Source organism: Episyrphus balteatus, chromosome 2 (assembly GCF_945859705.1).
Source record: "Episyrphus balteatus chromosome 2, idEpiBalt1.1, whole genome shotgun sequence".
NCBI lineage: Eukaryota > Metazoa > Arthropoda > Insecta > Diptera > Syrphidae > Episyrphus > Episyrphus balteatus.
Window position 1 is genome coordinate 10,919,598 of NC_079135.1, and position 14,907 is coordinate 10,934,504.

General features: G+C 34.0%; 1 protein-coding gene across 1 annotated transcript; it reads left to right on the plus strand.

Annotated features, from left to right (window-relative positions):
- The first annotated feature begins 8,988 nt into the window (after positions 1 to 8,988).
- LOC129911793 (uncharacterized) lies at positions 8,989 to 13,152 on the plus strand. Its single transcript, XM_055989730.1, has 6 exons — positions 8,989 to 9,148; positions 9,218 to 10,005; positions 12,089 to 12,330; positions 12,391 to 12,602; positions 12,662 to 12,918; positions 12,983 to 13,152. Exons 1-6 carry the CDS (start codon positions 9,042 to 9,044, stop codon positions 13,030 to 13,032), a joined length of 1,656 nt encoding a protein of 551 aa, XP_055845705.1. The 5' UTR covers positions 8,989 to 9,041; the 3' UTR covers positions 13,033 to 13,152.
- The last annotated feature ends 1,755 nt before the right edge of the window (positions 13,153 to 14,907 follow it).

Sequence of the window (14,907 nt, forward strand, 5' to 3'; positions counted from 1 at the left end):
TATTAAGCTTCATCAGCCCATCAACTTAGTGACACAACCAGCGGAACACTTAATCAACTATAGGAGATTGGATATAGACAGGCTGCAGAGAGAGGTTGAACAATCCATCACTTTCCCACCACACAACAGAAATCTCCAGAATGTTGAAATTGATGCTGCTATTGATTCTCTGGAAACGGCAATCACAAGTGCACTGGACAATCAAAAACAGCCGAAGACATCAAAGGACCGCTACCAACATCTTCCAGTACACGTGCAAAATTTATACGCACACAGACAGCGGTTAAGAAAACGCCTCCAAAGGATCCACAAGCGGGACTTAAACACATCAAATGCCAACTACCGGACAGTGTGGAGTGAGCTGCAGTGCACCAACATCATGCTCCGTAACGCCATTCAACACTTCAACAACACACAGTTCCAGAAGAGACTGCAGTCAATAAAGCCCGGACCTGATGCCTTCAAGAATATCAACCGAATTGTTGGACAGAAGTCACCAATGCCGGAAGTTATTAACACCAACAATGGAGAAGCAACAACATCTCAGGAAAAAGCAGAAGCATTTGCAGCCCACTTCGAAGGTAACTTCACACCGAACCCTTCCGCAGACCCAGTTTTCTTACAGGAAATGGAAGCATCCATCCGAAGGACCTTAGTACCTAACATCGATGTAGCAACATTCAGCAACACCAATCCCGCAAGTGATCCAGTTGACAGCCCAAACCTGAGCACCCCAGAAGAGATTGCCGAAATAATAAGCCTATCCAAACCTAAGAAATCAGCCGGACCGGATGGTATTTCCAACTTCGTCATTAAGAGGCTCCCGCAGACAATATTAATCTTCTTAACCATTATCCTCAACAACTGCATCAACAACAGCTACTTCCCGCAGAAATGGAAAACTGCAAGAATCGTGGCAATTCCTAAGAAAGGTGCGAGGAACATTATATCTAATTACAGGCCAATTTCTCTTCTCAACAACCTAAGTAAGCTCTTGGAAGAGCTGACACTGAGGAAGCTCAAGAAGTTTTGCAGCGATTTCAACATTATCCCAGACATGCAGTTCGGCTTTCGGGAGAAGCACTCCACACTGCATCCGCTCATGAAGTTCCACCAAGACATCACCTCAGCTTTGAACAACCATCAAGTTACCGTCGCATGCTTTCTGGATGTCGAGAAAGCATTTGACAGCGTATGGATAGAAGCCCTTATCCATAAACTTCATTTACTAGGCTTCCCTGTAGCACTAATAAAAATCATTTTTTCTTTTCTTTCTTCTAGGAACTTCTTCGTACAAGTGGAGGATAGAAAATCAGCAAAGAAGTGCGTTAGAGCTGGAGTTGCCCAAGGATCAAAACTTGGTCCCTTCCTCTATAGTATCCTGACGTCAGACCAGCCGCTTGCAAGTGAGTGCGAGAACCTGCTTTACGCTGACGATTCGCTCACATACTACAAGTCCGTCTCGCCAACGATAGCTGCCAGGAAAGTTGAAGCTCACATTCGAAAACTGTATGAGTTCTACAGTAAATGGGGTATCCGGATCAACTCATCCAAATCGGAATTACTGTGCTTTAGACGAACAGGAGGACGAAGCATTCGGTCAGCTGCAAACTGTAGGAGCATCACACTTACACTACCTGATGGTACTAAATTGGCAGCCAAACGCAACGCGAAGTATTTAGGGATCAACTTTAACGAGCTCCTGAGGTTCAACCTTCACTCTAGGTCTGTCCTGAAAAAAGCCAACTACGCCTTCCATCGCCTTCATCCCCTGATGAAGAGAAGAAACGGATTAAGCCAACCAACGAAACTCCTGATCTACAAGCAGCTTCTACGACCTGTCATCGCCTATAGCTTTCCGGTATGGTATACCATTTCCAAGACAGCCATGAAGGAACTTCAAATTTTTGAGAGGAAAATCCTGAGGATCTGCACCGGACTTTACTTCGATCGACAGCGACAAAAATACTACAGCAACGAGCGACTTTACGAGGAAGCAAACATCATGACGTTGGAAAAGTATCTGCTGCAATCTGCAAAGAAACTTGTCGGAAGTATCGCCAACCACCCCAATCAGCTGATGAGAAGCATGAGAACCCAACAACGACATCCCGAACCCAGATACCTTAGTGCTTTGGATATTCTGGATGAACACATAATCCCAACCGACAACGAGGAAGTAGTTTACTTTTACGCCGATACGCAATCGGCCTACTACCGCGGCTAAATCCCATACCACCCAACCCACCATTATCAATACCACAACTGGACAACCGGGACGGAACACCCCGAGGATAACCTAGTCAGCAGACTTGTAAAATTAAGCCTATTCATGTACTATATTTATATATATTTTATCTTTTATCCATTGTATAAGGTTAGGCCCCATATGTGCCAACAAATTTTATATCAATCAATGTATCTTATTAGAAATAAGTTAAGCTTAAGTCAATTGTATATAGTATGTTCAATAAAACAAAATAACTTGTAGAGCACGAACCGTTATGTGTGATATATCAAATAAAAGGTTATGTTATCAGCATGCGTATTAAAGTTAAAGTTACGACACACCACACCGAAAGACGATTGGGTAGGTATTTTGAACATTTATGCGAGTTGATTTGTTTTCATCTCTGACCATGAGTTTACAATTTACTGGGCTTGTATTCTGCGGGATGATTTCGATTTATGTGAGCGGCGTTTCTGGTGTATAAATCGTAATTAGAATTGGCATGACATGTGTGGCGGCCGGCGATGGAGAGTTTGAAGCGCATGAGAAATAGTCGTGTTTACGTGCCCAGAGTTGTCGTCGTCGTTATTGGCGTCAACGGACATCATATAGAATGTATGTATTTATGCTCGGCTTAATGGTTGATGAGAAGAGGTTACGACATTCATTACGTACTCATTGTGTGACACATTCGACACTAATGGATGTAGGTTTTCACTTGCAAGTTTTGCGCATGATGTACAGAACACAAGGTAATATACTCCAGCCATTTTCATAACGTCACTTGTGATATTTAAATGGAATGTGAACACCGCCTTACAGATTTAAGACAGTCATCCTTGAATGTTTTATCTATGGAAAGCAAAATATACGACACATGTTTGTTTATTCTATGTAAACTTTATATGAACAAAATTTGAATAAATTAATTTATTTATACACTGATGACCTCACAAAAAACTTTTGCGGCTTTAATCAAGAAATATGTTACAAGTTTCAGATTGCTGAGGCCTAAAACAATTTGTATGCCTCAGCTGAAAAATGCCGTCGTTTTGAAGAATAAGTTTCAGTGTTTACATTGTTACGGGTGTGACACTTTAACTCATCAATTATTCACAATATTAATTGATTTCAATTTGACCAATTTACAAAACGCATCGTATTCTTTATTATCAATTGATGATATACTTCAGGTTATTTCAATATCAAAATCAGTTTTATTATGGGTGTGACATAAAAGAGCAAGATTTTTTATACGTCATCAAATTTATGTAAACTACAAAATAGTGTCTAACTTTGTGAATTCAGTTTCAATTACATACCTATTTCAAAGTTTATCTTCAGTATTAAGTACTTTATCTATTTCAAAGTTTATCTTCAGTATTAAGTACTTTAACAGGTCTGTTTGGGTACTGCCTAAAACAGAAATATTTCTACTTTTTTCAACATTTTTAGCCCAAATCCTGTTTGGGTACTCTGGAATGGTGTAGTTTTGTACATTATTTTTGACAAAAGTAGAAATATTTCTGTTTTAGACAGTACCCAAGCAGACCTAACAAATGATACATAAAACAATGAAGTAATATCAACAATAATAGTTTTGAAACTAAAACGGGCATGACGAGTACCCTGTACGGGCGTGACATTATACTATAGAAATCTAGTACTACTATTATATGTATAACATTCCTTTCTACTAGAGCAGAGGAGGTAGTAGATTAATCATGAGTTTATAAGTAGATCTAGTGTAACAATTAACACATGATCTTCTGCTCGAATAGATAGGAATGTGTAGTTATTGTACTAGATTTCTACACATGTCATAAGTATTCCACCACAGGCCACAGACCACACTATGGTTTGTTGTATCTGATTTGTAAGTGTTTAGATTTACAATTCTTTCGTTTAGAAATTAGCGTTGAATTTGGATGTAATGTAAAGAAAATATGTCAATCTGACAGTTTTTATAAATTGTTTTCATTTCCACTCGAACAACTAGTAAAACCCGTCTGTTAAACGCAATTTTTGATAGCAACTATACCTATATTTACTTAAACAAACCAATGGAATTCTGAACCAATTCCAAATACGATTGAATTCCGTATCCAATTTCAATCAAATCATCATCACATCGAGCGAACGTCCATATCTTCAGTTCACTACAAAAGGCAAACAAAAGACGAATTCCCAGAGCGTTTCTTTAATGAGATACTTTTGTGTGTTACATATCCGTAAATGGAATTCCGCAATGCGATCGCCAAAGCTTCTGGAAAGTGCAGAAACAACTTGCAAATCTCTTTTATAATCATCATCGTTCTTTCTCTTTCACTCTCTCCCTTCTTTCTTTTCTTTATAAGAGGTCTCTTGAATTTTATTTATTTTCTTTTTTCAAATTGAAATTACCAGGTACGAACATAGAAGGAGGTTGGCCTGTTCATAAATTAATTGCTTCACCATGCAATGCCGCACAGGCAAAAGCAACTTCCATCCACGACAGACAACTTGCCGGGATATATTTTAGTTGTTGTTGCCGTTCGGCCCAGCTCCACTTCATTTGTCAATAATGTTAACAATCATTGTCTTCGCAGCGGTAGACTAACGATTGCCAATTGAACCAGTATAGAGAGAGACTCTTTGCGGACCGCCAGCATTTTCTTTTCCTTGGACAACTTATAGAGTTTACTTCAGATGGCATGGCATTTGTTGGACTTTGAAGGAGAGACTCTATCACGCAACACTACGCAGCAGGAGAATAAATTTGGAGCAAGATCTTGTCGTCGTGGTTTGTATAAGTTTGTCTATCCAATTCAACACGTTGAGCGAACGTTATTGGTTTTACCATAGCATATCAACTTCTTGTATATAAAGTAAACAAACAGTCCAAAGAGAAAGGAAACCTAATCAGCCAACTCCCGAATTGAATAAATAACGGTAACTTGTCTTTCAGAAATTAGTTTCAATTTAAACAATTTGACTGATTTGGAAGGTATTTTTTTTAAAGCACATAAAACTTATAATTTGGCAAGTTATGTAATTGATGTGTTTTCTTGAATTTGTTTGGATCTTTGCTTTTGAGTAGCTTACCATAAGGTCTGTTCAAACTCGTTCTGAAAATGCCCAATTTAGATATATTTAGTTATTTTATTTCCCAACTTCAAAAATTGTGCTGTTTTCGGTAGAATATCTCCCCCATGAGCGAGTACGAAAGTCTCAGTTCTGACAAATTTAGTCTTAGAATTTTTAAAATAAAACAAAAAAACAGTTAAATTGTTTTTTTCGTTGAAAAAAAATTTAATCGCATTTGACAAACCCCTTGAACTTAGGTTCTGAACCTTTAGAGGCTTCCCTTCAAGCAAGAAAACTGAATTCAGAAAAGACACTCCGACCTCCGACCGAGAAAAACGGGGTTGCACTCACACACTTGCAACTGTTTGTGTATGAACACAAAGTCGAAGGAGAAATCGTGGTGAAAAAACCAATACATATAAAATCGGCTCCGCGGTGATTATAATTTCCATACTAATTTGAGCCGCCTTCGGACCCGTTTCGTAGTCGAAGTCGGACTCAGCTCCACCTGAGGCGGAGCGGATTCGGACCCAGGTCGGACTCGTTTGCTTGAAGGGTTTGATTGGTCAAATGTCATAAAAAGTAAGGTAACTCAAGTTCAATGTCACCTGTGTTGATTTCTGTCGTTTTCTCAAAATCCCAACTACCTAAGACGATGTTCACATTGGCCTCACTCTTCCAACTCATTTTGGCAGCTATGTAAGATTTTAAATTAATTTAAAACTTCGCTATCTCTTTCCCACCATGAAGTTCAAGTGAGAAAGTGACACAGAAATGTCAAAATAAGTTGATGGAGTAATTGTGAACACCGTCTAAGAATTGATAAAGCGCTTAGGAAAACCGGCCTTTGTGTCAAAATATTTTTTTATGTGCGTTTTGACATTAGGTACTGCTTTTAAAATTCTTGATTTTAACAGCAGAAGCATGTATTTCTTCTTCAAAGGCAGACCTATGTATAAACTTTAAAAATGATTATTCCTAGCTCTCATTCCCGACTAAGCTATACAAATAAGCCAACAGACTTAGGTAAAACCTGATCCTTATGTCAAAAGTACAAAATCTATCGCATAAATCATCGAGCTATAAAAACTAAAATCCTTTATTTACCCCTAATCAAAGAAGCAATTTCTCAATGTCTCCAAAGTCCACGACATCCATACTTATACATAACTATTAACACTAACAACAACGCTTGATTGAACGTGATGCCATTACTTGCGCATTGCTCCATGAATAGAACTAATTCGAATCAGAAAGAGAAAATTCCCTAATCACATCCGCAGCAAATTAATTTCCTGTGTCCTGCAATGACAGTCCCCCAATTCTCATTCTAATTTTATGTAGGTGGCGAGATACTATCCATATAAATCCTTAACAATTTACTCGCATGTGGTTGGATTTATATGTGTAGAACTTTTATCTGTGGTAAAAGTTGAGTTATTTCAAAGTCGGAAGTGCCTTATACATCAATTTCGGCATTGAATAACTTATTATAATCCCTTTTTGTACATTATTTATATGACATACTCGTACATACATATGTATTTACATTTAGTTTTTCCTTATAAAGATTCATCTTGTAAAGACCTTTTGTAGCAGAAAATTGGACAGCTATAATTTGAAGGAAACTCGCTTTTGTGTTTGATATTTTTGTGTACCTTTTTTATGCGTAGGTGCGTGTAATGTATCATTTCATTAAGGATAAAAACTCTTCGTCATATCATAATATAACTTCACTGGATCGATGGATGTGGGAATTTGAAGACGTGACATATTGGATAAGATTTTTTTTGATTGATTTTGTTATAGATTTTTGTCGTGATAGGATATTTTTCTAACTCAGAGAAAATAAGACAAGTTTTGTTTGTGTTCATAGTTTCCAGGGGAATTATCTTTATTTTATGCTTTACTTTGCATTGATTTTTACTTCCCATTGATGGAACTATAGAAGAGCTTTAGGATTCCTAATTAAATCAAACGAAAGATAATAATAAAAAATGACGTAAGGAGAACCCTTTAATCTTTAAACATGAATTTTGTAATGGTTCTGATTTTATCGTATTATTAAAATAACAACAACAATAACAACAACATCAACAATAAAATAACAACAATTCGAATCCGAAGTCCAAAAAAAACATGACCCCACGTATCTAAAAAAAAAAGTGACGTCATAGATTTTTTTTAGAGTACCTACCAAAATCTAATAGAAAAGTATATTTTGGTTCAATGATTTAACACCAAAATAGTTAATTTGTTAAAGAAAATTAATAAGAAAGTTGTCAAAATTGTTGCTTATCAAACAAATACAAAAAATACCAAAATAAAAAAAAAGGTTACGTATACACCCCCGAGAACGTAAAAGTTTAAACTTGATAGAAGTAACTACAAAATGTGTTGCTGTTAATAAAAATTAAACCCATCTTTAAAAAAAGTGGTTGTGTGTAAAGTTGGTTTAAAAACGATAATTCTACGTGATAACGTGTGCCGATGTCTCTCTTCTACTTGGCCTCATCGGCCGATGGAGTGAAAGAGTGATAATTGTGACAAAAGCCAACACTTGGGCTATTTATTTTAAAGGCCAAGTCGTTTAACGCCATTTTCACGTATAAAGAGTCAGCAGTTCAGGGTGTTAAACCCTTGAACGATTTGTCTTTTGTCATAGAGATCCGGGGAAAATTTGTCTGGAACGTGAACAACGTTCCGCGGCTAAGAATTATTTCATTATTTTATGATGTAAAACACATCCAAAGTATAAATTTTCTTGAAAAAAAAAAAATATTTTTTATCGGGAAGCCGCCATTTTGTCAAAAATCAAAATTTTGACTATTCCATCGATCATTAGGGGTACCATTGACTTAATATATATGGACTGCTAGAAGCATATTCAGGTTGGTTCCACTTGTTTCTTCGCGATACTAGCGCCCTAAAAAAAAAGCGGAGAATAAGTGCAACATTTTTGACGAAGTGCGAAAGGAACAAATCCACAAATTTAAGAGACAAATATTTTTACTGTATTAATTTTTTGATCTTAGATCAATTTTTCCAGATCTGGACACATCTTTTTGCTGACACCACTATGCATCATAGCCACCGTTCCATTGGAGGTGGTAGTTAACTTGCGAGTAGAAATCTAGTACAACATAACTACACATTCCTATCTAATCGAGTAGAAGATCATGTGTTAATTGTAGTACTAGATCTACTTATGAGTAAACTAACACCTCCAATTGAACGGGGCTATAGTTGATAGCCGATAGTTTAACAAACTTTTGTTTCATAATAATTTTTTCTGGGCAAAATCAAATCAACGTTTGAATAAACATTTGACAACTGCGGTCGGTACCTGGTGCATAGACAGAAATATACACTAATACTATAGCAAATAATAATCAATCTGAAAACATATTTGATTCGTCACGAAAAAGATCAATTTGAAGATTAAAATATAAATTTACCAAACGAAAACCCCATAAAATTCAAAAAATTTTAAATTATTTAAATTTTGAATTCAGTAACGACTATTTTAAAAAAACCATTTCCGCCAGCCATCAATGTTTTTTGTCGCACTACCTTATCGACAACAAAACTATTATTTCCAGAGGGCGCTACCATTAATTAGGAAGATTTTTTGACATTTCTCTGCCGCACATGTTTGTATTTGTTTACAATCGCATCTTTTACTTTTTCTTCTTGAAAATATTTAATTATTTCTTAAGAATTCTAATAAAAATTTCAAACAAAAATGGACGAAAATAATAAACAAAATGACCAAAATATGAATGAATCTTTTGAAGATGTCACAACAAAAATAACAAAACGTAGAACACTTGTAGCGCCATGGAAAAATATGTAAGTACAATGCATTCACATTCCAAGAGCATTTTCACAGTTTTAATAATTTAATTAAATACAAACCAGTGAAGAATTCAATAAAGTATATTCATGGATCTACGGAGAATCCTCTACAAACGAAACCAGACAACTTGCCTGCCGACAAATGACTGTCTGGAAAATTCGTCGTTCAAATCTAACTCCAGCCGCCGTTTTGGGTACTTTAGTTATTCTTGAAATTCAATTAAAAGATCAACAAGACAAAGACTCAAACAACACTCCCGAACAAATGAAAGAATTACAAATTCTCTATGCCAGTGCATTTACACGCTTCTTCAATTACATGTCTTCCATTATGCAAACACAAACCCAAAACATGAAAACCATGTACGAAACGGCCAAAGAACTTAATCTGCGCTCATTTGTTGTCGATTTGAGACACATGTGTGCCCATGGTCAAGATATGCCTTCAATTGAAATCCTCCGAAGTGCTTCCAAGTACTGTCTGCGTTGGTTGGAGGATTTCTATTGGAAGAGTCAGAGTAATTCCATGCAAAATGTGGATATTCGAGATATTCGCTCGAAAGATACAACTAGCTTTGAACAAAGTGTTTGGAAGCTATTCCAGTTGTATGATGCAGCTTTGAGATGTTGCTTGAAAGGTGAGAAGATTAGCAAGAAAAATGCCAGATGGGAAAAGTTACTCCAACCCATCTCAGATCCAAATAAGTATAATTTGAGTCCTTTTGAGATATTGGGTATTGTTGTGAAGAACTTTGGAGTTGAAGTGATACGAGAGAGAAGCATGATGGATTTGTCGGAGGTCGCTATTGATGCTTTTCTACAAATGAGATTTTTCTTTAAATTTGTCAGTGGTAAGCTTGAAGTTCTGGGGCCCTACTTTATATTTTGTTCCGAAAGTCAATTCTATTCGAAAGTGCTTTCCGTTGTCCGTTCTGCTTTTGAATTGGTAGGTTTTCTGTAAAACTTTCGAAATGGAAAAAATAGTAGGTACCTACTTACGGATTAGTTTTTATGTAATTTGTCAAATTAAGTGACCAAAACAAATAAAAAAAACTGTTGAAGTTATTTACTACCGACTTCCAAATAGGAGGAGGTATTCAATTCGTTTGTTTTTTTTTGCCCTTATTGCGAGTATCGTATGTCTACCGATAGACGACTTTTGTCGAAAATCGATCATCGAAAATGAATTTTGGTGTTGTGAAATTCTGTTGTGAACGAATTTTTTCGTTATTTTGTTCGAAAAAGTTTACCATTTTGCTATCGACTTAAATCAAGTTCATAGTTCACAATACTAAATATTTTGTCGAAAGAGATACACAATGCCAAAGCAGATATCTATATCGATTCGACTGATATGCACAAAATGTGGATAAAAAACTTTCATACTTTACAATTTTCCAAGTCAAATCATTTTTTTATGCATATGACCCAACGTCTCAAAAACTAATTTTCAATTTAGTTCTTTTTGATGTTTAGTCAAAAATTCAATTTATAAGTTCAAGTGACCTCAACTCCAAAAATTTATAAAGCGTTTCGCCCAGGTACGACAGTGGGCTCATCAGTGAGATCTGTCGTACCCTTACTAAGACGCCTTATTTTGGTCGATGTTTACCGACACTATATAAAACTCACAGCATGAATATACTGTGAATTTTAATATTCTAAGGGAATTTGTTTGAATTCAGACCCTTAGAAAATGTATTTTAATAATTTTTTATTATGTTTGTTATTTTTTTTGCTTCGTTATTTAGTCAAAAATATATATTTTTCCGTTATATGTTGCTAAGTCCAAATCAGAAGACGCAAAGTGAAATTTGTTTTGAAAAACCATTTCGACGTTTAAAATTCATAGCCTCGTAAGTCGTTTTTGACTTTTTTTTAGAAATCGAAAAAAAACTTCTTAAAACAATTTTTTTTTTAATGAAAGAAATAGTTGATTTGAGCTTTTAAAAAAACTATTTTTTTATTTCTTTCATTTTTTTAAATTTTTTTAAGAGGTTTTTTTCGATTTCCAAAAAAAAAGTCAAAAACGACTTACGAGGTTATGAAGTTTAACCGACGATTTATTACTTTATTACCAATCAAGATTTTGAGATATGTATCACAAATTTCTTTTTTAAATATCTTTGAGAAAAAAAATAATTCAAAAAAGAAGTAAATACCTTTAAAACGTTTTAATATGGCGTTTTGAGATTACATAAGTAGTTTTGCCTAAAAAAAATTTAACGGTGATGTAATCGACGTCAAATGTACTCAAAAAAACGCGTTTTTGACCTGTTTATACTCAAGTATTTAAAAAAAATTGACGTGCCAGTGAAATTCGAATTCGGACTCTGCACACAAAAATCCTTTAGAAAAGTAGGTTTTGGTTCAAGCTCTGTTATCGTTGCTGACCAGTGTAATTATAGAATAAGTTTAATATAAAACGAAGTCAATTAGATAAGATGCAAAATAAATGAATAACGGATTGAACGGACAATTATTAAATTTTTGATAGGTTTCTTCACTTTTATTTCTGATATAAATCTCTTCCAGAAATGCTGGATTTTCCTGGCGTCGAATTCTATTAACATAGCTATTATAATTTTTTGTTGTAAATTTTAGCTTGAAGATTCCCTATAAATTAATTTTATTTGCTTAATTTGTTACTATCACTAAATTTACTTTCAAAAAAATTACATTTCGAAATATTTCTTATGCATTCCGCTATCACTATTTTTGTAGAAACAAAATTTCCATATTCGAGTACTTTTGCCATTAGAAAACGAGTTACGGGGTAGGAAAAATCCACTTTTGGAATTCTCATTTCGAAAGTAGTAGATTCCAATCCGCTTTAGAAATAGAGAGTACCAAATATTCGTTTTAGAATTTGTTTACTTTCGGAACAAGATACCGAGTTTTCCATCCAATTTTCTTGATTTTTTCGTTTTCCAGACAAACTACCCGAAACAGATGAAGAACTTGAGAATCTTATTAAACACACTCAGGGAATTTTCCGAATGTTTGCCGTCTATGATCTGATTGAGGACTTATTCCGCAGTCTTTTGGCGATTGTAGAGAATGACAATGAAGAATCACAGCGCCGAAAAGGGGCTAGTTTCTGGGCAAATCAGATTGTTCTAGGGTTCATAGCTTTTCGTCGTTGTAAGGAGATTTTTAAAATCGAAAGAGAGGAGGTGAGTCTTTAAGTCTTTCCCATTAATTATAATTCATTTTAACTCCATTTTCTTTTTTAGAATCCTGATCAAAACTTTGATTTGAATTCTCTAAACTTTGACAATACCTCGAAAAGAGTTTTGAAGTTTTACTCTAGAAGTGGCATTAATCCAAAGACAGCTTTAATCTTTGGTGATTCTGTCCGAAGACCATGGGTATGGACTTTTGACAAAGAGTTTGTTGAAGAAAGAGTTCGATTTGTGAACGAATATTCAATCGATATACTTAAAAAGTAAGAAATTAAAATATGGTTGAGAATCAATTTTATTATATTTTTTTCTTCCGTTTAAGTATCTTGCATTTAGTTGATCCACAATTAACAGAAGCTGAAATAAAAAGTCTGAAGGAATTAATGGAGTTAAGGCTTCTCAATGACACATCCATAGATTATCCAGATATTGCAGAGGATGAGTCAAGTTCTTCTGATAAAATATACACACCCACAGATGTTTTGATTCAGATTGGAACCATTGAAAATGATGATACTGAAATGCAAGATGTTACTGATGGTGGGGTTAAAAAATACGGAATATGGTCAACTGTTCCAGGTTTGTATTGAATATATTTTAAGAAAATTAAAACTAACTTTGTTTCATTTCTTTCTATTTATAGATTGTCAAGATTGGTATACTTGCCCCATTGGAAGCCTTATATGGGACTAGATTTGTATATAAGCTCCTTGTATAACTTTTCCTAAAAAAAAAACTGTTGCCTGACTATGAATTTAATATAATTTCTGATTTTTTTTAAATAAACGCTTCTTTTGTTAAAACAAATATTAATTTGGTTGTTTTAATTCTCATTCAGCTTGATTAATTAAGGGGTTTTATCCACTTGTAAGTCCGAAAAAATGTGATTTTTTTGTGAGTTTTTTATGAAGAGGTTTTTTTTTTTAAATAAATACAAAGAATAAATAATGTACATATCGTCGGTCTCATGAGAAAACCTCGTAACTCCCAAAATCAAAATTTTACAGGAGATACGAAAGAGTAAACAAACGACAGAGTAGTTGGGAAGAAACGCGCTGTGCAAAATTTGAATTTAAGTCTATTTTGAGTTTTCGGAACGACCCCAAATTTTCTGGGTTGCTCCGCTGACATATTTTCTAAAGAATGGCATTCAAAAGTCATTTTTGAAAAAAAGTGGAGTTACGAGGTTTTCTTATGAGACCGACGATATTACATATTTATTTGCAAACAAAAATTAGGTTCCGTTGTTTCTGTAGTATATCTTCTAGAGGATAGTCTAATAGCCCAAAATAGTCTAAAAGCCCACAGCAAATTTTGGGTGTGCACTGTGGAGGCATAACCAAAGTGTGCGAATTCATGTCTGGTAGCTTTGAATAGCGACTTAATATAGTTTTTGTGGTGTTAAACAACACGAGTTTTCCAATTAATATAAGTATGTTTAAATCACACTATCTTACACTCTAAATAAAGAAACTGATGTTATGTCATTTTATCTAACCTCAATCTTTACGATGCGATCAATAGAACTCAAGATAAAAGTTGTGGAAGCGAATTTGTTTCGGAGACTTTTCTGTTTAATTTGTTGTATGTATGTTTCTTTGAATTAAAAACTCTCTAAAAATAGAGCTCATATGGTTAGTTAAAAAAGCTTGAGTTCTATTTGTTGCATCGCCAAGATTGAGGTGTATTTTTGTTCTCCCCCTGAAAGCTATTGCAAATTTAATCCCAAAAGAATTTTGGACCCTGACTGGGACAGGCTTGTTGGCTGAGATCAAGATCCACCCTGGACCACCCTTAATTAAACTAAAAACAAAAGTAATCATACTTTTCATCTTTTACACAAAACACAATTCACCATGTTATAATTAAAACATCGATTCACCTTTTTTTAATGTTTTTTACTTTTGACTGTTTATTATGTTTTCAAAAAATTGTTTGCAACTATCCTTACAATTTCATGTTATTTATAGTATGTATGTATATATATATATAATTTCATTTCTTATCCAAACAATATTACTAGGTTTTGCTTTAAAATTTGTTTTTTTCTCATCTTTTATTTTTTTTTTTTTTATTTACTTTGTTTATTTTTTTTTATTATATTTGGCCTATTTTACTTGCTAACTTATGTTTTGTTTTTTATTTTATTTTACTAATTTTCCTTTAGTAATTGGTTCCAAATTTTTGAATCTACATATATTTCAAAAGTTTCATATTAAAATAAAAACTTTTGACAAACTTATAGATTTTTTTTTTTCAAAAAATGTTTCTTTTTTTTTTTATTTAAATGTTTATGATATTATATTCTAAGTTTAAAACTTAAATTAGTTTATTTTTTAAAACAATTTGATTTCGTTTAATGTTTGTTTATTTTTTATATACAAAGTAGTTTTTTTTGTTAAATTGTATTAAATATAAATAAAATTTAAATTAACTACGATTTTATTTGCTTTTTTTTGAAATAGTTTCAATGTGTGTTCCCTTTTTTTATTTAATTAAAAAACTGTCTTCCCTTTATGTTTGGTATGTAATTGATTTTTTTTTTTTTAATTTTTTGCATTTTTAAAA

What these genes read in the sequence shown, in the direction of transcription:
- LOC129911793 (XM_055989730.1), top strand. Translation starts at nt 9,042, where the DNA reads ATGGACGAAAATAATAAACAAAATGACCAAAATATGAATGAATCTTTT. An exon ending in TTAAAATCGAAAGAGAGGAG is followed by an intron (nt 12,331 to 12,390) that starts GTGAGTCTTTAA and finishes TTTCTTTTTTAG; the next exon opens with AATCCTGATCAAAACTTTGA. An exon ending in AATATGGTCAACTGTTCCAG is followed by an intron (nt 12,919 to 12,982) that starts GTTTGTATTGAA and finishes TTCTATTTATAG; the next exon opens with ATTGTCAAGATTGGTATACT.